The 24276-nt window shown below is 45.2% G+C and overlaps 1 protein-coding gene across 7 annotated transcripts in view; it reads left to right on the plus strand.

Moving 5' to 3' along the window:
* The window catches only part of LOC137521026 (uncharacterized), a 299753-nt gene that overhangs the window by 169526 nt on the left and 105951 nt on the right, over nt 1-24276 (plus strand). For all 7 annotated transcript variants that reach the window (XM_068239741.1, XM_068239745.1, XM_068239743.1 and 4 more), the window contains exon 13: nt 1421-1493. In XM_068239741.1, coding sequence (XP_068095842.1) covers nt 1421-1493 — 73 coding nt within the window. The remainder of the gene's footprint in view (nt 1-1420; nt 1494-24276) is intronic.

Raw genomic sequence — 24276 nt, forward strand, 5'->3', positions numbered from 1 at the left:
CACGCCAGGGGGAGGGGGGGAGGGGGTGTGCGCATGCACCGACTGGCCCTGACTGGCCAAATTAATAGGAGCCCTTAGAGAGGATTCAGAAGGCGGAGGGAGGCGCAGAGGGAGCAATCAGGCCCAAGGGGGCCGGAGGAAGCCTCAGGTATGTATACATTTTTTCTATCCCCCTGTGTCTGGGTCCCTTAAAGTTTACACAGACCCCATCCATGCTGTATTATAGAGCACACTGCAGCTTACACTGTTCTACATACAAAGGGGAACTGCTTGTTCTAATAAGCTGTGAGATGTGATGCTGATGTTTGTTTAATAACTGCAGGTTATCTCAGGTACACTTTAAGTACATATCACATTAAAATCAATCTGAATGTGCTTAGGTAATGTGCTTAGTTAGTAAGTTAATTGCACACATATACTGTACATAATATAAGTGATTGGGAGAATTTGTTGTCTGTTCCCTTTTTTTGTGACCCGTAGATTTGTCATGCTTGCAATGTCCGACTTTATGTAAATAAATATTCACCTCAGCTTCCCTGAGACCTTATTTTTTTTTTTTCATTCCCTGAAAGTTTTCATCCACGCCAAGATCCACAATTTTTCTTTTTTTAAAAAGAAAGATTTACACGTCCAAAATAACACAATACAGTTACACAATGCAAAGTATATCTGCAACTGCTGGTCACAGTAAAGTGAATCTGGACACACCCATGGATCGGTATGCCATTGCGCGGGCACAGGGCATCTGCATGTGGCAGGTAGAAGCCCCAGGTAAGTTTAACTGGATTTTTTAAACTGGCATTAGGCTTTCTTTAAAGCAGTATTGTCACCATAAAAATCAAATTTCAACAGCAACTGGTCTGAGTGTATTAAGTGATGCAGATGCTAATCCTGCATTCAAAACTTGCAAAACTTTTTCTGATGTTATGGTTTGTAGTTATCACATACTTTAGGAGCACTGGCCCTAGTGCCAAACAGTGCCAAATAGTTGAATGCTGGGAGTTCTTTTTATCTATAATATATTCCTCCTCTTCCATTTATTTCCCTGCCTAGCTGCTTATCAGCAACACCCTCTGATTACTTGTGTTTACAAGCAAGGCTGAGGTGACTCAGTGATTGGATGTGTAAATAAAAAAGAGACAGTGCAGTTGTTAGTATACACCTCAGTGGGAGTGTCTGAAGACTCTGGGAGGAGGGCAGCTAATGAATACACAATGAGCAAGAGAAGGGGGGGGGGGGACAAAAGTCAGGGAGGATATGATGTCAGCATTAGCTTGGCAAGATGGCCACTGCCTAGAATAGGATTTTCTGCTTTTCCTTTATAAAATTCACAGGAATCATTACGTGGATAGCACAATACATCTGCTATGTAAGTAGAAGTAGTATTTATCTAACTTATATATGTGTTTTTTATTTCTAGGTTAGCATGGGTGTCGCTTGTTCTTTAAGAAGACAATTCTATATTGCAACATTAGAAATTAACTGGATTAAAGGTGACCACATTTAATCTTTTCTTTTCTTTATTTTTTTTTCTTTTAATGAATACAATTAATTTTATAGATTGGACTTTTGCTCCGTGTGCCACACATGGACATTTAATTTTAATGGAATCAAAACTATAATACTGGAATAAACTGAACAGAATTTATTACCGCATTAATGAAAAACTCCAGAAGCTGACTTCAGTCCAGCCCTATACAATTTAGGGATTTATGGCAAACCATGTACAGTCTGCTTACATATATGCATGTATGTGCATGAGGCTACTTTCATAGCTTACATATAAGCCAGTATGTGCGTGAGACTACTTTCATAGCTTACATATAAGTATGTATGTGCGTGAGACTACTTTCATAGCTTACATATAAGCATGTATGTGCGTGAGGCTACTTTCATAGCTTACATATAAGCATGTATGTGCGTGAGGCTACTTTCATAGCTTACATATAAGCATGTATGTGCGTGTGACTACTTTCATAGCTTACATATAAGTATGTATGTGCGTGAGGCTACTTTCATAGCTTACATATAAGCAAGTATGTGCGTGAGGCTACTTTCATAGCTTACATATAAGCGTGTATGTGCGTGAGACTACTTTCATAGCTTACATATAAGCATGTATGTGCGTGAGGCTACTTTCATAGCTTACATATAAGCATGTATGTGCATGAGGCTACTTTCATAGCTTACATATAAGCCAGTATGTGCGTGAGACTACTTTCATAGCTTACATATACTGTATGCATGAATGTGTGTGAGGCTACTTTCATAGCTTACATATAAGCATGTATGTGCATGAGGCTACTTTCATAGCTTACATATAAGCCAGTATGTGCGTGAGGCTACTTTCATAGCTTACATATAAGCATAGTTGTGTGTGAGGCTACTTTCATAGCTTACATATAAGCATGTATGTGCGTGAGGCTACTTTCATAGCTTACATATAAGCATGAATGTGTGTGAGGCTACTTTCATAGCTTACATATAAGCATGTATGTGCATGAGGCTACTTTCATAGCTTACATATAAGCATGTATGTGCGTGAGGCTACTTTCATAGCTTACATATAAGCATATATGTGCGTGAGGCTACTTTCATAGCTTACATATAAGCGTGTATGTGCGTGAGGCTACTTTCATAGCTTACATATAAGCCAATATGTGCGTGAGGCTACTTTCATAGCTTACATATAAGCATGTATGTGCGTGAGGCTACTTTCATAGCTTACATATAAGCATGAATGTGTGTGAGGCTACTTTCATAGCTTACATATAAGCATGAATGTGTGTGAGGCTACTTTCATAGCTTACATATAAGCATGTATGTGCGTGAGGCTACTTTCATAGCTTACATATAAGCAAGTATGTGCGTGAGGCTACTTTCATAGCTTACATATAAGCATGTATGTGCGTGAGGCTACTTTCATAGCTTACATATAAGCATGTATGTGCGTGAGGCTACTTTCATAGCTTACATATAAGCATATATGTGCGTGAGGCTACTTTCATAGCTTACATATAAGCATGTATGTGCGTGAGGCTACTTTCATAGCTTACATATAAGCATGTATGTGCGTGAGGCTACTTTCATAGCTTACATATAAGCATGTATGTGCGTGAGGCTACTTTCATAGCTTACATATAAGCATGTATGTGCGTGAGGCTACTTTCATAGCTTACATATAAGCATGTATGTGCGTGAGGCTACTTTCATAGCTTACATATAAGCCAGTATGTGCATGAGGCTACTTTCATAGCTTACATATTGTAACGCTTGGTGGTGTATTCTCCACAGTCAGCATGCAACGCATGAGCTGGCGTGGAGGAGGTACACACACTAGCACCAGGAAACAGGCTATCCCTAGTATAGTGGAGGGGAGGACTGACTCCAATAGGAGATTGTGGCGCACAGAGCCGGTGCAGATCTGACAGCCACAAACAATGCTTTCGTTATAACGTCTCAGCGCAAAGTAGCGCTGAGCGCACAAACCAGAACTGAGGAGATCAGGACAGGTAGACAGAATGAACGCTTGCTAGGTAGCGGCTACTTAGCGACAGCAAGCGTCCAAAACCAGACAGACTGGAATGAGGCAGCCAATGCGATGCGGCGATGGCGTGCCTCACAAAGACAGGACAGGATAGTCAGAAAATAGCAGGATTAAGATAGATGAACGTAACACAGATAAATATACAATAAGTATGTTTTCCTAGCGTATTACAATTACAGCTATCAATGAAACTATTTGTAACGTCTGACTAACATATGTATATATCGGCAATGAACCGATATATGACATAAGCAGGAACGCTGACTAGGAATGGAGTAACACAGGGAACAGGACTCAGAAGGATTCGCTATCTCTTCGCAGAGATGAACGCAATCCACAAACAGTAACAGAACAGGATTCAGAAGGATTCGTTATCTCTTCGCAGAGATGAACGCAATCCACAAACAGAACCAGGAGCAGGGTAACTACCTCAGCACGGGTGGTCACGGTACGCGCAACCTACCAAAACGTGCTGGAAAGCTGACTAACTGCACACAGGATATAAACAGTTCGTGTACGTATACATCAGCGACACTGATGTATCACGTAACACAAATACAAGGAAAATAATAAACGTGCTGGTATGCATATATATTGGCAATGAACCAATATATGATGCAAAGACCAGCAAAGTATCTTTATAACAAGAAACACGATCGGGGGCTAAAGCGACAGCAAGACAGGCTTAGGCTGAAGCTATGAAAACCCAAGGAAACCCTGCAGGAAGCAGATCTTTATACTGAGGTCATCCAATGGGAGCAGACATGCAGATTCCCACACAGGTGAATGATAATCAGTCACAAGCTGACAGCAGGGAAAGACAGACAAGGCTATGCAGCTTGCATGGAAAGACATCATAACTGCCTGAGCTGCAGCACTACTTCCAGCAATAGCTGCTGCAGCAGCGATCATTACAGTACCCCCGCCTTTAAAAGTGGATTCCAGACGCTTTTCAAAACTGAAATTTCCAACAAAACAGTCTGACTGATAATTCATGATGACCGGGACAGCCCGGCAAGACCGAATTCCAGAATCAGTCCCCACAAGACTGGACCCATCAGAACCAGAACCTACAGAACCATGCCCATCAGTACTACAAGCCCCAGTGTGACACCCATCAGAACCATGATTTCCAGAAGAAAGCCCTCCAAAACTCCCTGAGCGATACCCACCGCCTTCCAGGAACCGTTCAGAAACGACAAAGCCTTTGCAATGCCCACCGGTACTGTCTTTACCAACACAAAACCCACTGTTGAACCAGTCCAAGGCACCAGGACAAGTTTTCTCAGAGACCTCCCAGAACACCTTGAAGCTCCAAAGAGATCTCCATAGGTCAGAATGCCCCTTAGGCTCACATGGAGAACCATCAAGAACCCCTATGGAACCTAGGGCAATTCCCGAGTCAGGGCCACAAGGACAAACATCAATATCAGGGCTTTCAGGGACCAGAACCATCTCTGGGCATGCAGGCAGACTGGCAATATCAGAACGTGTTCCCACTAAGGAAGCATCAGAGCACGCTAACACCTTAGACACACTTGGGCATTCTGGCACACAAAGAACATCTGGGCACACCGGCACAAGAGAAACCTCTGGGCATGTCGAGGAACTGTGAGCCTCAGGGTCAGCCAAGACAGGACCAAAACCAGGACTGGCCAAAAAAAAATCATCATGACTAAACTTCGCAACTACTGGACTTTTACACGAGAATGCTGGATCAGACTTAGATGTCGCTGATTCCAGCAAAGTCAGTAACAAATCAGATTCAGGGGCACTAACAAGACAGGACAAATCTTCTGATGTATGCACTGAACCAGACAGGGACTCCACAACTACCTCTGGACTGGACAGAGACTCATTTAATACACTGGATTGGAGCTCATGAGGCGCTGCAGAACAAGTCAGTATTGCAGCAGCCCCCACTGGACTAGGCAAAACTGAGGAATTCCCTGGACAGGAAGGGGACTCTGGAACCTCTGCCACAGCGGCCAGAGAACCAGAATCTTTCAGGATACAGGGCTGGGTTTCAGGAACACTCATCAGACCGGACTGAAATTCTGAGATTTCTATTATTTTGACCAGAGAATCAGAATTATCCATGTTACAGGGCAAGACTTCTGAAACATTCAGAGGACAGGGCTGGAGTTCCTCGGCTGTTACAACACTGGAGAGGGACTCAACAACATTGGTTAAATCAGACTGTGTACAGGACAAGGTATCTGACACACTTGCTGACGAGGACAATATTTCAATGGCTTCTGCTTTGCTGGGCAGAAATTCATCAAGTTTTATTAGAGCAGACTGTAATTCCAAAACAGCTGCTAGACAAGTGAATATTACTGCAACACCAACTGAGGTAAGCAGTGCTTCAGCCTCCTCTGCTAGAGGGTTTAAAGTATCCAAAGTACTGGGTGAAGCATAAGACTCTGCGACCACAGCTTCACTGGACAGGATCACTGAACAGTCCATATTGCAGGGCAAAACCATGGAAGCACCTGCTGGACAGCATAATGATTCTGTGACCTGAGTTTCATTGGAGAGATCTACTGCACAATTCATGGTACAGGGCAAATTTATTGGAAAATTTTCTGAACAAGGTAATAATTCTGCGATTTCAGGTTCACATAGCAGATGCTCTGAGCTATTCACGAAACTAGAGCAAGGTGTAGAAACAGGAAGATCAAGACACAATGTTTGCGCATCTGCTGGATCAGACAGGAGTTGAACTTTATTAACACAGGTAATTTCTGCAGAAGTGTTTGCAGAGACAGGCAAGATTTTTCTGGTGTCTGTTTCACTAAACAAAGAGTCATGAGTACTGGCTAGGCTGGACTCGGAAGTCAGCAGGACCTCTGGATTCTCTGCTGAGAAATTTGCGCAGGGCAAGGTTAAGAATGTATCAGTGGCTTCTGTTTTACTGGGAAGTAACACTGAGTTATCCATGGTACAGGGTGGAATTGCAGGAACTTCAATTTCACACAAAAAGAGCTCCGAATCACCTGCTGAATCAGCCAAAGGTGCTGAAGCAGGCGGGTCAGAACGCCAAATTTGCGAATTCGGAGTCACATAAAAATCATCCAAAATCAGTTCCCACACATCAATCAAGGGAGCCACACAGTCATACCTACACACACCAGCCTCTATTAGGTTATAGGCTGACTTAATGCATGCGTTCAATACCATTTCACTTTTTGCACTGTAAAATTGACAAAATGAACTTGAATCATTCTTCCATTCACAGACCAGGGCTTCCATCTCTCCCCTCTCGAATGGAGGATCCCATGCATACTTAACAGGCAGATCATGGTTTGCAGATATGATTGTGGCAGGCACATGTATAGGGTTAATTAGCAGGTGATTGGCAGATTCCTTATTCTTAAGAATTTCCAATACCTGTAGCAAGTGTTGAACTGTAGTGTATGCAAACTTTCCTTGCTTTACAAATAAGTTGATTTGTTCAATACTCTGTAATATCTCCTCATAATCATACTCAGATAATTCTTTTAAACAAAAATCTTTATTTTCCCTAGCCAGGGAGGAAAGTTCATTAGTAGTTTCATAAGTCCATTTAACTCCCCTGAAAGACAATTGCATTTCATTATCTGTTAATGGCAGAATCTCATTATAGGTCTCAGTCGCTAAGGATAACGATTCTGCAGATTGGACACGTTTCTTAGAACGTTTGCGTTTTGCCTTTGACCTTGCGGTTTTTGGTGATTTATTCAAAGCTGCAGGCAAATTATCAGTAACACTTTCTGCTTGCTGCTCATTCTTGCAAGCAATTGAAGGAGCAGCTGATTGGCCTGCTGCCAGGAGTTCATTTAGAGGAAAAGGCAATGGATCTATGCGCAACCAGTTATGGATCACGAACGCTAGAAATTCCAGTGGTCTCTCTTTCAAATCGGAATGATTGAGAACATCAAATGCCCACTGGAATAATTCCCCTTTAAACAAAATATAACTTAGTTGGAGTGCCCAGGTTGAAACAGGAGTCGCTTGGAGATCAGGATTGGTCAGGAACCTGGCACATTCAGAGAAAAACTCATTTTCTGTTTCAGAGCTAAGTTCTTCAAATTTCTTAAAGGAACAGGAACCATAATTAACAGTGTCATACTTTCTGGGAATCCCCCCCACAATGGGGATTGGTAATGGGGTTTTCATAATGTAACGCTTGGTGGTGTATTCTCCACAGTCAGCATGCAACGCATGAGCTGGCGTGGAGGAGGTACACACACTAGCACCAGGAAACAGGCTATCCCTAGTATAGTGGAGGGGAGGACTGACTCCAATAGGAGATTGTGGCGCACAGAGCCGGTGCAGATCTGACAGCCACAAACAATGCTTTCGTTATAACGTCTCAGCGCAAAGTAGCGCTGAGCGCACAAACCAGAACTGAGGAGATCAGGACAGGTAGACAGAATGAACGCTTGCTAGGTAGCGGCTACTTAGCGACAGCAAGCGTCCAAAACCAGACAGACTGGAATGAGGCAGCCAATGCGATGCGGCGATGGCGTGCCTCACAAAGACAGGACAGGATAGTCAGAAAATAGCAGGATTAAGATAGATGAACGTAACACAGATAAATATACAATAAGTATGTTTTCCTAGCGTATTACAATTACAGCTATCAATGAAACTATTTGTAACGTCTGACTAACATATGTATATATCGGCAATGAACCGATATATGACATAAGCAGGAACGCTGACTAGGAATGGAGTAACACAGGGAACAGGACTCAGAAGGATTCGCTATCTCTTCGCAGAGATGAACGCAATCCACAAACAGTAACAGAACAGGATTCAGAAGGATTCGTTATCTCTTCGCAGAGATGAACGCAATCCACAAACAGAACCAGGAGCAGGGTAACTACCTCAGCACGGGTGGTCACGGTACGCGCAACCTACCAAAACGTGCTGGAAAGCTGACTAACTGCACACAGGATATAAACAGTTCGTGTACGTATACATCAGCGACACTGATGTATCACGTAACACAAATACAAGGAAAATAATAAACGTGCTGGTATGCATATATATTGGCAATGAACCAATATATGATGCAAAGACCAGCAAAGTATCTTTATAACAAGAAACACGATCGGGGGCTAAAGCGACAGCAAGACAGGCTTAGGCTGAAGCTATGAAAACCCAAGGAAACCCTGCAGGAAGCAGATCTTTATACTGAGGTCATCCAATGGGAGCAGACATGCAGATTCCCACACAGGTGAATGATAATCAGTCACAAGCTGACAGCAGGGAAAGACAGACAAGGCTATGCAGCTTGCATGGAAAGACATCATAACTGCCTGAGCTGCAGCACTACTTCCAGCAATAGCTGCTGCAGCAGCGATCATTACACATATAAGCATGTATGTGCATGAGACTACTCTCATAGCTTACATATAAGCCAGTATGTGCATGAGGCTACTTTCATAGCTTACATATAAGCATGTATGTGCGTGAGGCTACTTTCATAGCTTATATATAAGCATGTATGCGCGTGAGGCTACTTTCATAGCTTACATATAAGCATATATGTGCATGAGGCTACTTTCATAGCTTACATATAAGCCAGTATGTGCGTGAGACTACTTTCATAGCTTACATATACTGTATGCATGAATGTGTGTGAGGCTACTTTCATAGCTTACATATAAGCATGTATGTGCATGAGGCTACTTTCATAGCTTACATATAAGCCAGTATGTGCGTGAGGCTACTTTCATAGCTTACATATAAGCATAGTTGTGTGTGAGGCTACTTTCATAGCTTACATATAAGCATGTATGTGCGTGAGGCTACTTTCATAGCTTACATATAAGCATGAATGTGTGTGAGGCTACTTTCATAGCTTACATATAAGCATGTATGTGCATGAGGCTACTTTCATAGCTTACATATAAGCATGTATGTGCGTGAGGCTACTTTCATAGCTTACATATAAGCATATATGTGCGTGAGGCTACTTTCATAGCTTACATATAAGCGTGTATGTGCGTGAGGCTACTTTCATAGCTTACATATAAGCCAATATGTGCGTGAGGCTACTTTCATAGCTTACATATAAGCATGTATGTGCGTGAGGCTACTTTCATAGCTTACATATAAGCATGAATGTGTGTGAGGCTACTTTCATAGCTTACATATAAGCATGAATGTGTGTGAGGCTACTTTCATAGCTTACATATAAGCATGTATGTGCGTGAGGCTACTTTCATAGCTTACATATAAGCAAGTATGTGCGTGAGGCTACTTTCATAGCTTACATATAAGCATGTATGTGCGTGAGGCTACTTTCATAGCTTACATATAAGCATGTATGTGCGTGAGGCTACTTTCATAGCTTACATATAAGCATATATGTGCGTGAGGCTACTTTCATAGCTTACATATAAGCATGTATGTGCGTGAGGCTACTTTCATAGCTTACATATAAGCATGTATGTGCGTGAGGCTACTTTCATAGCTTACATATAAGCATGTATGTGCGTGAGGCTACTTTCATAGCTTACATATAAGCATGTATGTGCGTGAGGCTACTTTCATAGCTTACATATAAGCATGTATGTGCGTGAGGCTACTTTCATAGCTTACATATAAGCCAGTATGTGCATGAGGCTACTTTCATAGCTTACATATAAGCATGTATGTGCATGAGACTACTCTCATAGCTTACATATAAGCCAGTATGTGCATGAGGCTACTTTCATAGCTTACATATAAGCATGTATGTGCGTGAGGCTACTTTCATAGCTTATATATAAGCATGTATGTGCGTGAGGCTACTTTCATAGCTTACATATAAGCATATATGTGCGTGAGGCTACTTTCATAGCTTACATATAAGCATGTATGTGCGTGAGGCTACTTTCATAGCTTACATATAAGCATGTATGTGCGTGAGGCTACTTTCATAGCTTACATATAAGCATGTATGTGCGTGAGGCTACTTTCATAGCTTACATATAAGCGTGTATGTGCGTGAGGCTACTTTCATAGCTTACATATAAGCATGTATGTGCGTGAGGCTACTTTCATAGCTTACATATAAGCATGTATGTGCGTGAGGCTACTTTCATAGCTTACATATAAGCATATATGTGCGTGAGGCTACTTTCATAGCTTACATATAAGCGTGTATGTGCGTGAGGCTACTTTCATAGCTTACATATAAGCATGTATGTGCGTGAGGCTACTTTCATAGCTTACATATAAGCATAGTTGTGCGTGAGGCTACTTTCATAGCTTACATATAAGCATGTATGTGCGTGAGGCTACTTTCATAGCTTACATATAAGCGTGTATGTGCGTGAGGCTACTTTCATAGCTTACATATAAGCATGTATGTGCGTGAGGCTACTTTCATAGCTTACATATAAGCACAGTTGTGCGTGAGGCTACTTTCATAGCTTACATATAAGCATATATGTGCGTGAGGCTACTTTCATAGCTTACATATAAGCGTGTATGTGCGTGAGGCTACTTTCATAGCTTACATATAAGCATGTATGTGCGTGAGGCTACTTTCATAGCTTACATATAAGCATGTATGTGCGTGAGGCTACTTTCATAGCTTACATATAAGCATGTATGTGCGTGAGGCTACTTTCATAGCTTACATATAAGCGTGTATGTGCGTGAGGCTACTTTCATACTTGCATATAAGCATGTATATGCGTCAGGCTACTTTCATAGCTTACATATAAGCCAATATGTGTGTGAGGCTACTTTCATAGCTTACATATAAGCATGTATGTGCGTGAGGCTACTTTCATAGCTTACATATAAGTCAGTATGTGCGTGAGGCTACTTTCATAGCTTACATATAAGCATGTATGTGCGTGAGGCTACTTTCATAGCTTACATATAAGCAAGTACAGTGGGTTGCAAAAGTATTCGGCCCCCTTAAAGTTTTCCACATTTTGTCACATTACTGCCACAAACATGCATCAATTTTATTGGAATTCCACGTGACAGACCAATACAAAGTGGTGTACAGTTGAGAAGTGGATAGAAAATCATACATCATTCCAAACATTTTTTACAAATAAATAACTGCAAAGTGGGGTGTGCGTAATTATTCGGCCCCCTGAGTCAATACTTTGTAGAACCACCTTTTGCTGCAATTACAGCTGCTAGTCTTTTAGTGTATGTCTCTACCAGCTTTGCACATCTAGAGACTGAAATCCTTGCCCATTCTTTTTTGCAAAACAGCTGCAGCTCAGTCAGATTAGATGGACAGCGTTTGTGAACAGCAGTTTTCAGATCTTGCCACAGATTCTCGATTGGATTTAGATCTGGAGTTTGACTGGGCCATTCTAACACATAGATATGTTTTGTTTTAAACCATTCCATTGTTGCCCTGGCTTTATGTTTAGGGTCATTGTCCTGCTGGAAGGTGAACCTCCGCCCCAGTCTCAAGTCTTTTGCAGTCTTCAAGAGGTTTTCTTCCAAGTTTGCCCTGTATTTGGCTCCATCCATCTTCCCATCAACTCTGACCAGCTTCCCTCTCCCTGCTAAAGAGATGCACCCCCCGAGCATGATGCTGCCACCACCATATTTGACGGTGGGGATGGCGTGTTCAGAGTGATGTGCAGTGTTAGTTTTCTGCCACACATAGCGTTTTGCATTGTGGCCAAAAAGTTCCATTTTGGTCTCATCTGACCAGAGCACCTTCTTCCACATGGTTGCTGTGTCCCCCACATGGCTTGTGGCAAACTGCAAATGGGACTTCTTATGCTTTCTGTTAACAATGCCTTTCTTCTTGCCACTCTTCCATAAAGGCCAACTTTGTACAGTGCATGACTAATAGTTGTCCTATGGACAGAGTCTCCCACCTGAGCTGTAGATCTCTGCAGCTCGTCCAGAGTCACCATGGGCCTCTTGACTGCATTTCTGATCAGCGCTCTCCTTGTTCGGCCTGTGAGTTTAGGTGGGTGGCCTTGTCTTGGTAGGTTTACAGTTGTGCCATACTCCTTCCATTTCTGAATGATCGCTTGAACAGCGCTCTGTGGGATGTTCAAGGCTTTTGGAAATCTTTTTGTAGCCTAAGCCTGCTTTAAATTTCTCAATAACTTTATCCCTGACCTCTCTGGTGTATTCTTTGGACTTCATGGTGTTGTTGCTCCCAATATTCTCTAAGGGCTCTTTCACATCAGAGCTTGCGTTGGAGAATGCTCAAAGCATACGTTTTGTTGTATGCGTTTTAATATGCGTTGCACAGTGAGTGTGCATTTTTAATCCGTTTTCAATGCGTTACAGGACATAGGAAAACGCAGATAATTTTTTTTCTTTTAGTTTTCAACTTTCTACATTGTTCCTCTGTTGCATTCTGGGACTGATTGCCTGCGTTAACGGATTAAAAACGCGCATAGTGTGCGTTTTACATTGACTAACATTGTAACGTATAAAGCTAGCGTTGGCCAAAAAACTGCGCCTGGGTGCAGTGTAACGCAACGCACAAAAAGGCTGCGTTATATGTGAAAGCTAAAATGAAAGTCTATGGACTTTCATTTCACCTTGGGTAACGCAAACTTTATCCTTTGCGTTGAAACGCAGAAAATCTGCCCTAATGTGAAAGAGCCCTTAGACAACCTCTGAGGCCCTCACAGAGCAGCTGTATTTGTACTGACTTTAGATAACCCACAGGTGCACTCTATTTAGTCATTAGCACTCATCAGGCAATGTCTATAGGCAACTGACTGCACTCAGATCAAAGGGGGCCAAATAATTATGCACACACCACTTTGCAGTTATTTATTTGTAAAAAAATGTTTGGAATCATGTATGATTTTCGTTCCACTTCTCACATGTACACCACTTTGTGTTGGTCTTTCATGTGGAACTCCAATAAAATTGATTCATGTTTGTGGCAGTAATATGACAAAATGTGGAAAACTTCAAGTAGGCCGAATACTTTTGCAACCCACTGTATGTGCGTGAGGCTACTTTCATAGCTTACATATACTGTATGCATGAATGTGCGTGAGGCTACTTTCATAGCTTACTGTAATGAATAGCGACATAGCAGCGGCGGTGAATGGCGTTACCACCGCAGCTGCTTCTCTGCCTGCCAGTCTTCCCGCTCCTCGGGCGTCTAGCACGCCGAGGACGGGTGTCTCTGCTGTTCACAGGGGTGCATTAGCGCGTGTGTGCGCTCACCGTCAGGATCTTTATGCCAGGAGGAGGCGCGTCAGCTGACCGGCTGGTCGGCTGACGTCACAGGGCACGCTCGCCGCCGCTGATTGGTTGAGGTGCGGTGGGCGTGCCTCAGTGGTCTCCTCCGCTTCATAAGCACGGCGGATTCAGTAGCAACTTGTCTGCTGTTGCGAATACTTCGTATTAGCGCTCAGACCTTAGATAGATCCGGTGTGCTTTGATCCGGGAGGAAACCGGGGATTTCACACAGTGATAGGATTGTTTGATAGCCATAATTATAATTGAAAATTGTATTATCTGTTATGACTCTTGCTTGTTCTGACTATTCTTACTCTCAGTGATTTTGTACTTCTGCCCATCTGATCTTGCTGCCGACTCTGCCTGCTATAACCTTCTTGTCTTTGCCTTCTGACTTTGTACCGTATCTGCCAGCCTGTTGCCAAACTCTGCTAGTCTGACTACTCTATTCTCACCAGAAGGCCCTAGTCTCTGGTGAGGGGTCTGGTACTGTTAGTGCCCACCAGCTCCTCTGGTGTGGCATAGTCAAACCTATCAGTACTATTGTTGCACCAAGCACTACACCTATCTACACTCTTTGCTATTGGTTGCCTCCTCAGCTCTTGTATATCTGTATTATAGGTGATTCTGCAGATCACCATATAATCAGGTATATATCTGCATTATAGGTGATACTGCAGATCACCTAATAATAAGAACTTTGTTAATGCTGACACCAATCGTTACACTTACATATAAACATATGTGTGTGTGAGGCTACTTTTATAGCTTACATATAAGCATGTATGGGTGTGAGGCTACTTTTATAATGGTAACTATAATCAGAGAAAAAGCATGTGTGCATCAACCAAGTGAACCTGACAAATCTGGCTTTGCAAATTTGGCCTATTGGCTAATCACGAGACATTGCTCATGCAAATAAGCATTTGCTTTCGCATGCCTAAATATGCAGGGTCAAAACCAAAAACCGCAAAACAATCGCCCTGCGGGAATTAGTTCATGCTATACAGCACTATCCAGGGGCGCCACGAGGAGGCTTCCCATTGCCCCCATACAACCGGGGGGCCGCGGGGGTCCCAGGCACTCTCACCGCCTGGAACCCACACAGCGGCACCCCGGAGGTGGAGGCCAGGGGGTGCAGGCGATCTCCCCAGCGTGACCAGCGCCGGGAAGAGCCGCCCGCACACACCTCCCAGGATTGAAAACAGGCACTTACCTCAACGTCCATTGCGTTCTGCTATATGCGCATAACCTGGGCGCGACACATAAGGGGCGGACAGGCGCAAATAGCCTGCACCAGGGCTCTCACCTCCTAAAACAAGCCACTCACTACCTGCCCTCAGAAGAAAGAAATGCAATGCTAACTATAATCAGAGAAAAAGCATGTGTGCATCAACCAAGTGAACCTGACAAATCTGGCTTTGCAAATTTGGCCTATTGGCTAATCACGAGACATTGCTCATGCAAATAAGCATTTGCTTTCGCATGCCTAAATATGCAGGGTCAAAACCAAAAACCGCAAAACAATCGCCCTGCGGGAATTAGTTCATACTATACAGCACTATCCAGGGGCGCCACGAGGAGGTTTCCCATTGCCCCCATACAACCGGGGGGCCGCGGGGGTCCCAGGCCTTCTCACCGCCTGGAACCCACACAGCGGCACCCCGGAGGTGGAGGCCAGGGGGTGCAGGCGATCTCCCCAGCGTGGCCAGCGCCGGGAAGAGCCGCCCGCACACACCTCCCAGGATTAAAAACAGGCACTTACCTCAACGTCCATTGCGTTCTGCTATATGCGCATAACCTGGGCGCGACACATAAGGGGCGGACAGGCGCAAATAGCCTGCACCAGGGCTCTCACCTCCTAAAACAAGCCACTCACTACCTGCCCTCAGAAGAAAGAAATGCAATGCTAACTATAATCAGAGAAAAAGCATGTGTGCATCAACCAAGTGAACCTGACAAATCTGGCTTTGCAAATTTGGCCTATTGGCTAATCACGAGACATTGCTCATGCAAATAAGCATTTGCTTTCGCATGCCTAAATATGCAGGGTCAAAACCAAAAACCGCAAAACAATCGCCCTGCGGGAATTAGTTCATGCTATACAGCACTATCCAGGGGCGCCACGAGGAGGCTTCCCATTGCCCCCATACAACCGGGGGGCCGCGGGGGTCCCAGGCACTCTCACCACCTGGAACCCACACAGCGGCACCCCGGAGGTGGAGGCCAGGGGATGCAGGCGATCTCCCCAGCGTGGCCAGCGCCGGGAAGAGCCGCCCGCACACACCTCCCAGGATTAAAAACAGGCACTTACCTCAACGTCCATTGCGTTCTGCTATATGCGCATAACCTGGGCGCGACACATAAGGGGCGGACAGGCGCAAATAGCCTGCTCCAGGGCTCTCACCTCCTAAAACAAGCCACTCACTACCTGCCCTCAGAAGAAAGAAATGCAATGCTAACTATAATCAGAGAAAAAGCATGTGTGCATCAACCAAGTGAACCTGACAAATCTGGCTTTGCAAATTTGGCCTATTGGCTAATCACGAGACATTGCTCATGCAAATAAGCATTTGCTTTCGCATGCCTAAATATGCAGGGTCAAAACCAAAAACCGCAAAAGAATCGCCCTGCGGGAATTAGTTCATGCTATACAGCACTATCCAGGGGCGCCACGAGGAGGCTTCCCATTGCCCCCATACAACCGGGGGGCCGCGGGGGTCCCAGGCACTCTCACCGCCTGGAACCCACACAGCGGCACCCCGGAGGTGGAGGCCAGGGGGTGCAGGCGATCTCCCCAGCGTGGCCAGTGCCGGGAAGAGCTGCCCGCACACACCTCCCAGGATTAAAAACAGGCACTTACCTCAACGTCCATTGCGTTCTGCTATATGCGCATAACCTGGGCGTGACACATAAGGGGCGGACAGGCGAAAATAGCCTGCTCCAGGGCTCTCACCTCCTAAAACAAGCCACTCACTACCTGCCCTCAGAAGAAAGAAATGCAATGCTAACTATAATCAGAGAAAAAGCATGTGTGCATCAACCAAGTGAACCTGACAAATCTGGCTTTGCAAATTTGGCCTATTGGCTAATCACGAGACATTGCTCATGCAAATAAGCATTTGCTTTCGCATGCCTAAATATGCAGGGTCAAAACCAAAAACCGCAAAACAATCGCCCTGCGGGAATTAGTTCATGCTATACAGCACTATCCAGGGGCGCCACGAGGAGGCTTCCCATTGCCCCCATACAACCGGGGGGCCGCGGGGGTCCCAGGCACTCTCACCGCCTGGAACCCACACAGCGGCACCCCAGAGGTGGAGGCCAGGGGGTGCAGGCGATCTCCCCAGCGTGGCCAGCGCCGGGAAGAGCCGCCCGCACACACCTCCCAGGATTGAAAACAGGCACTTACCTCAACGTCCATTGCATTCTGCTATATGCGCATAACCTGGGCGCGACACATAAGGGGCGGACAGGCGCAAATAGCCTGCTCCAGGGCTCTCACCTCCTAAAACAAGCCACTCACTACCTGCCCTCAGAAGAAAGAAATGCAATGCTAACTATAATCAGAGAAAAAGCATGTGTGCATCAACCAAGTGAACCTGACAAATCTGGCTTTGCAAATTTGGCCTATTGGCTAATCACGAGACATTGCTCATGCAAATAAGCATTTGCTTTCGCATGCCTAAATATGCAGGGTCAAAACCAAAAACCGCAAAACAATCGCCCTGCGGGAATTAGTTCATGCTATACAGCACTATCCAGGGGCGCCACGAGGAGGCTTCCCATTGCCCCCATACAACCGGGGGGCCGCGGGGGTCCCAGGCACTCTCACCGCCTGGAACCCACACAGCGGCACCCCGGAGGTGGAGGCCAGGGGGTGCAGGCGCTTGGGGGGGCCGCCTGCGCCACCCAGCCTCCCCCCTCCGGGGTGCTGCTGTGGTTCCCAGGCAGTGAGAGCGCCTGGGACCCCGCGGTCCCCCGGTTGTATGGGGGCATTGGGAAGCCTCCCCGAGGCGCTCCTGGATAGTGCTGTATAGCATGAACTAATTCCCGCAGGGCAAACCGCTTTGCGGCATTGGTTCAATGGACCCTGCATTAGTTGGCATGCGAAAGCAAATGCATATTTGCATGAGCATTGCCTCATGAATAGCCAATCAGGCCAAATTTGCTCAGCCAGTTGTGTCAGGTGTTCACTTGGTGTTTAATGCACACATTTAAATTCTCTGTGCAGCGATTTGTGAATTTCTTTCCCTTGGAGGCGGGTGGCGGATGGCTCATTCCAGGTAGTGTGAGTCCTGGAGTGGGCTGTCAGTGCCTGTCCTCCACCCCCCTTGGAGTGCAGTGTGTGAGCCAGCCCTGAGCTCCAAAGCTCGGTGTGACCCATGCTTCATTCCTTTCCTTTTCAAATGTGTTGCACCCAAGCTATGCTCAGCAGCAGAACGCAATGGACGTCAAGGTAAGTGCCTGTTTTTAAATATTGGGAGGTGAAAAGTGCGGATGGCTCTCCCCGGCGCTGGCCACGCTTGGGGGGGCCGCCTGCGCCACCCAGCCTCCCCCCTCCGGGGTGCTGCTGTGGTTCCCAGGCAGTGAGAGCGCCTGGGACCCCGCGGTCCCCCGGTTGTATGGGGGCATTGGGAAGCCTCCCCGAGGCGCTCCTGGATAGTGCTGTATAGCATGAACTAATTCCCGCAGGGCAAACCGCTTTGCGGCATTGGTTCAATGGACCCTGCATTAGTTGGCATGCGAAAGCAAATGCATATTTGCATGAGCATTGCCTCATGAATAGCCAATCAGGCCAAATTTGCTCAGCCAGTTGTGTCAGGTGTTCACTTGGTGTTTAATGCACACATTTAAATTCTCTGTGCAGCTACTTTTATAATGGTGCTTTGTGGTCCGTCGAGCAGTATAGTTGCATTCAGGCCCCGATTTACATGACAGCAGATGTCCTGGCACCCTACACTGCACGCTCCACCAACCTACAAACCCCGCCGAACTGCACCCCAAGTGTGCTGGCTGTCTCAGCTGTCACTTCTTCCTTACCCGCCATAGGAAGTTACAGGTCTCCCTTAGCATTAGGCAGCCAGAGGTACCCTCAGTATTAAAAACGAGTGGTGCCCCTGACTGAAGTATAAGTGTACCAACACGTTAAAGTGGTAATAAGCTATAAAAATCAACATTTTGAAAACCACTGTAATGTGTTTGCTAAACTTACAACTATGTGACCCTGCCTTATAATCCTTTTATTTATAAGGATACAAGTAGTACCAGTATCATTTATATAATCAGGGCCATTCATTTACCATAAGGCACTGTAGGCGGCTCACTCCTCTCCTCGAGCGTCCCCTGCCCTCCTTCCCTATGCAGAGTCCCTAAGTGGAGCGTAAATGAGAGGTTACTCACCCAACTCTTGGCATTCCACTAACGAGATCTCACTTCATTTGGGGGCACCTTTTTAGCTACTTAATACTGAGGGTTCTTCTGGATACCTTGTGCTAAGGGACACCTGTAGCTACCTATGATTGGCGAGGGAAGTAAGGGAGAAGTGACAGCAGGGCCAGCCAGCCCACTTCCAGTGCAGTTTAACGGGTGTTCGTTGGTTCATGGAGAGTGAATTCTAGGGTGCCAAGACATCCGTGCCTATAGGTTCCAGTGATGTAAATCCGGGCCTGTATATAATAATAGTGTGAAGCTTGGTGGTGTATTCTCCACAGTCAGCATGCAACGCATGAGCTGGCGTGGAGGAGGTACACACACTAGCACCAGGAAACAGGCTATCCCTAGTATAGTGGAGGGGAGGACTGACTCCAATAGGAGATTGTGGCGCACAGAGCCGGTGCAGATCTGACAGCCACAAACAATGCTTTCGTTATAACGTCTCAGCGCAAAGTAGCGCTGAGCGCACAAACCAGAACTGAGGAGATCAGGACAGGTAGACAGAATGAACGCTTGCTAGCTAGCGGCTACTTAGCGACAGCAAGCGTCCAAAACCAGACAGACTGGAATGAGGCAGCCAATGCGATGCGGCGATGGCGTGCCTCACAAAGACAGGACAGGACAGTCAGAAAATAGCAGGATTAAGATAGATAAATGTAACACAGATAAATATACAATAAGTATGTTTTCCTAGCGTATTACAATTACAGCTATCAATGAAACTATTTGTAACGTCTGACTAACATATGTATATATCGGCAATGAACCGATATATGACATAAGCAGGAACGCTGACTAGGAATGGAGTAATACAGGGAACAGGACTCAGAAGGATTCGCTATCTCTTCGCAGAGATGAACGCAATCCACAAACGGTAACAGAACAGGATTCAGAAGGATTCGTTATCTCTTCGCAGAGATGAACGCAATCCACAAACAGTAACAGAACAGGATTCAGAAGGATTTGTTATCTCTTCGCAGAGATGAACGCAATCCACAAACAGGAACAGAACAGGATTCAGAAGGATTCGTTATCTCTTCGCAGAGATGAACGCAATCCACAAACAGGACCAGGAACAGGATAACTAGCTCAGCACGGGTGTTCACGGTACGCGCAAACTACCAAAACGTGCTGGAAAACTGACTAACTGAACACAGGATATAAACAGTTCGTGTACGTATACATCAGCGACACTGATGTATCACGTAACACAAATACAAGGAAAATAATAAACGTGCTGGTATGCATATATATTGGCAATGAACCAATATATGATGCAAAACCAGCAAGGTATCTTTAGAACAAGAAACACGATCGGGGGCTAAAGCGACAGCAAGGCAGGCTTAAGCTGAAGCTATGAAAACCCAAGGAAACCCTGCAGGAAGCAGATCTTTATACTGAGGTCATCCAATGGGAGCAGACATGCAGATTCCCACACAGGTGAATGATAATCAGTCACAAGCTGACAGCAGGGAAAGACAGACAAAGCTATGCAGCTTGCATGGAAATAGATCAGAACTGCCTGAGCTGCAGCACTACTACTTCCAGTAATAGCTGCTGCAGCAGCGATCATTACAGTACCCCCGCCTTTAAAAGCGGATTCCAGACGCTTTTCAAAACCGAAATTCCCAACAAAACAGTCCGACTGATAATTCATGATGACCGGGACAGCCCGGCAAGACCGAATTCCAGAATCAGTCCCCACAAGACTGGACCCATCAGAACCAGAACCTACAGAACCATGCCCATCAGTACTACAAGCCCCAATGTGACACCCATCAGAACCATGATTTCCAGAAGAAAGCCCTCCGAAATTCCCTGAGCGATACCCACCGCCTTCCAGGAACCGTTCAGAAACGCCAAAGCCTTTGCAATGCCCACCGGTACTGTCTTTACCAACACAAAACCCACTGTTGAACCAGTCCAAGGCACCAGGACAAGTTTTCTCAGAGACCTCCCAGAACACCTTGAAGCTCCAAAGAGATCCCCATAGGTCAGAATGCCCCTTAGGCTCACATGGAGAACTATCAAGAACCCCTATGGAACCTAGGGCAATTCCCAAGTCAGGGACAAACATCAATATCAGGGCTTTCAGGGACCAGAACCATCTCTGGGCATGCAGGCAGACTGGCAACATCAGAACGTGTTCCCACTAAGGAAGCATCAGAGCACGCTAACACCTTAGACACACTTGGGCATTCTGGCACACAAAGAACATCTGGGCACACCGGCACAAGAGAAACCTCTGGGCATGTCAAGGAACTGTGAGCCTCAGGGTCAGCCAAGACAGGACCAAAACCAGGACTGGCCAAAAAAAAATCATCATGACTAAACTTCGCAACTACTGGACTTTTACACGAGAATGCTGGATCAGACTTAGATGTCGCTGATTCCAGCAAAGTCAGTAACAAATCAGATTCAGGGGCACTAACAAGACAGGACAAATCTTCTGATGTATGCACTGAACCAGATAGGGACTCCACAACTACCTCTGGACTGGGCAGAGACTCATTTAATACACTGGATTGGAGCTCATGAGGCGCTGCAGAACAAGTCAGTATTGCAGCAGCCCCCACTGGACTAGGCAAAACTGAGGAATTCCCTGGACAGGAAGGGGACTCTGGAACCTCTGCCACAGCGACCAGAGAACCAGAATCTTTCAGGATACAGGGCTGGGTTTCAGGAACACTCATCAGACCGGACTGAAATTCTGAGATTTCTATTATTTTGACCAGAGAATCAGAATTATCCATGTTACAGGGCAAGACTTCTGAAACATTCAGAGGACAGGGCTGGAGTTCCTCGGCTGTTACAACACTGGAGAGGGACTCAACATTGGTTAAATCAGACTGTGTACAGGGCAAGGTATCTGACACACTTGCTGACGAGGACAATATTTCAATGGCTTCTGCTTTGCTGGGCAGAAATTCATCAAGTTTTATTAGAGCAGACTGTAATTCCAAAACAGCTGCTAGACAAGTGAATATTACTGCAACACCAACTGAGGTAAGCAGTGCTTCAGCCTCCTCTGCTAGAGGGTTTAAAGTATCCAAAGTACTGGGTGAAGCATAAGACTCTGCGACCACAGCTTCACTGGACAGGATCACTGAACAGTCCATATTGCAGGGCAAAACCATGGAAGCACCTGCTGGACAGCATAATGATTCTGTGACCTGAGTTTCATTGGAGAGATCTACTGCACAATTCATGGTACAGGGCAAATTTATTGGAAAATTTTCTGAACAAGGTAATAATTCTGCGATTTCAGGTTCACATAGCAGATGCTCTGAGCTATTCACGAAACTAGAGCGAGGTGTAGAAACAGGAAGATCAAGACACAATGTTTGCGCATCTGAATCACCATTCATTTGTAAAATTGGAAAATTCAGATGCTGGGGTTCTGAGTTTACTAGACAGGATTGCTGGGACTCGGAAACTGATGTAGTGCATCTATTGGCATCTGCTGGATCAGACAGGAGTTGAACTTTATTAACACAGGTAATTTCTGCAGAAGTGTTTGCAGAGACAGGCAAGATTTTTCTGGTGTCTGTTTCACTAAACAAAGAGTCATGAGTACTGGCTAGGCTGGACTCGGAAGTCAGCAGGACCTCTGGATTCTCTGCTGAGAAATTTGCGCAGGGCAAGGTTAAGAATGTATCAGTGGCTTCTGTTTTACTGGGAAGTAACACTGAGTTATCCATGGTACAGGGTGGAATTGCAGGCACTTCAATTTCACACAAAAAGAGCTCCGAATCACCTGCTGAATCAGCCAAAGGTGCTGAAGCAGGCGGGTCAGAACGCCAAATTTGCGAATTCGGAGTCACATAAAAATCATCCAAAATCAGTTCCCACACATCAATCAAGGGAGCCACACAGTCATACCTACACACACCAGCCTCTATTAGGTTATAGGCTGACTTAATGCATGCGTTCAATACCATTTCACTTTTGCACTGTAAAATTGACAAAATGAACTTGAATCATTCTTCCATTCACAGACCAGGGCTTCCATCTCTCCCCTCTCGAATGGAGGATCCCATGCATACTTAACAGCGAAACATTTAGGCTGATCACAGTCTGCAGATATGATTGTGGCAGGCACATGTATAGGGTTAATTAGCAGGTGATTGGCAGATTCCTTATTCTTAAGAATCTCCAATACCTGTAGCAAGTGTTGAACTGTAGTGTATGCAAACTTCCCTTGGTTCACAAATAAGTTGATTTGTTCAATACTCTGTAATATCTCATCATAATCATACTCAGATAATTCTTTTAAACAAAAATCTTTATTTTCCCTAGCCAGGGAGGAAAGTTCATTAGTAGTTTCATAAGTCCATTTAACTCCCCTGAAAGACAATTGCATTTCATTATCTGTTAATGGCAGAATCTCATTATAGGTCTCAGTCGCTAAGGATAACGATTCTGCAGATTGGACACGTTTCTTAGAACGTTTGCGTTTTGCCTTTGATTTTGTGGTTTTTGGTGATTTATTCAAAGCTGCAGGAAAATTATCAGTTAGGGCTTGTTTCCACTGTTGCGACGCGATTTCGGCCGCATTCCGACGCTTGTAAAAACGCATGCGGATGCGTTTCCACATGCGTTTTTACCCGCGATTTCGCCTGCGATTTCGCATGGCAGGGTGCCATGCGAAATTAACCATGACACTGCCAGGGCTAAATAAAATTGAAAAAGGTGCGAAATCGCACGCGAAATCGCGGGTAAAAACGCATGTAACAAACGCATGCGTTTTTACTATTAAATACATTAGCGGCAATTCGCACGGATTCCCGACGCAGGCGAAATCGTTGGCTCTTTTGTGCGTTTTTTTCACGCTGAAAAAAACGCACCTCAACAACGCTACAGTGGAAACAGGCCCATCCACTTGTATTACATGTGCGGATCTGCATGCGTTGGACGCATGCAGATTCGCGATAGTGGAAACGAGCCCTTACACTTTCTGCTTGCTGCTCATTCTTGCAAGCAATTGAAGGAGCAGCTGATTGGCCTGCTGCCAGGAGTTCATTAAGAGGAAAAGGCAATGGATCTATGCGCAACCAGTTATGGATCACAAACGCTAGAAATTCCAGCGGTCTATCTTTCAAATCGGAATGATT

The sequence above is a fragment of the Hyperolius riggenbachi genome, chromosome 6, assembly GCF_040937935.1.
Source record: "Hyperolius riggenbachi isolate aHypRig1 chromosome 6, aHypRig1.pri, whole genome shotgun sequence".
Taxonomy (NCBI): domain Eukaryota; kingdom Metazoa; phylum Chordata; class Amphibia; order Anura; family Hyperoliidae; genus Hyperolius; species Hyperolius riggenbachi.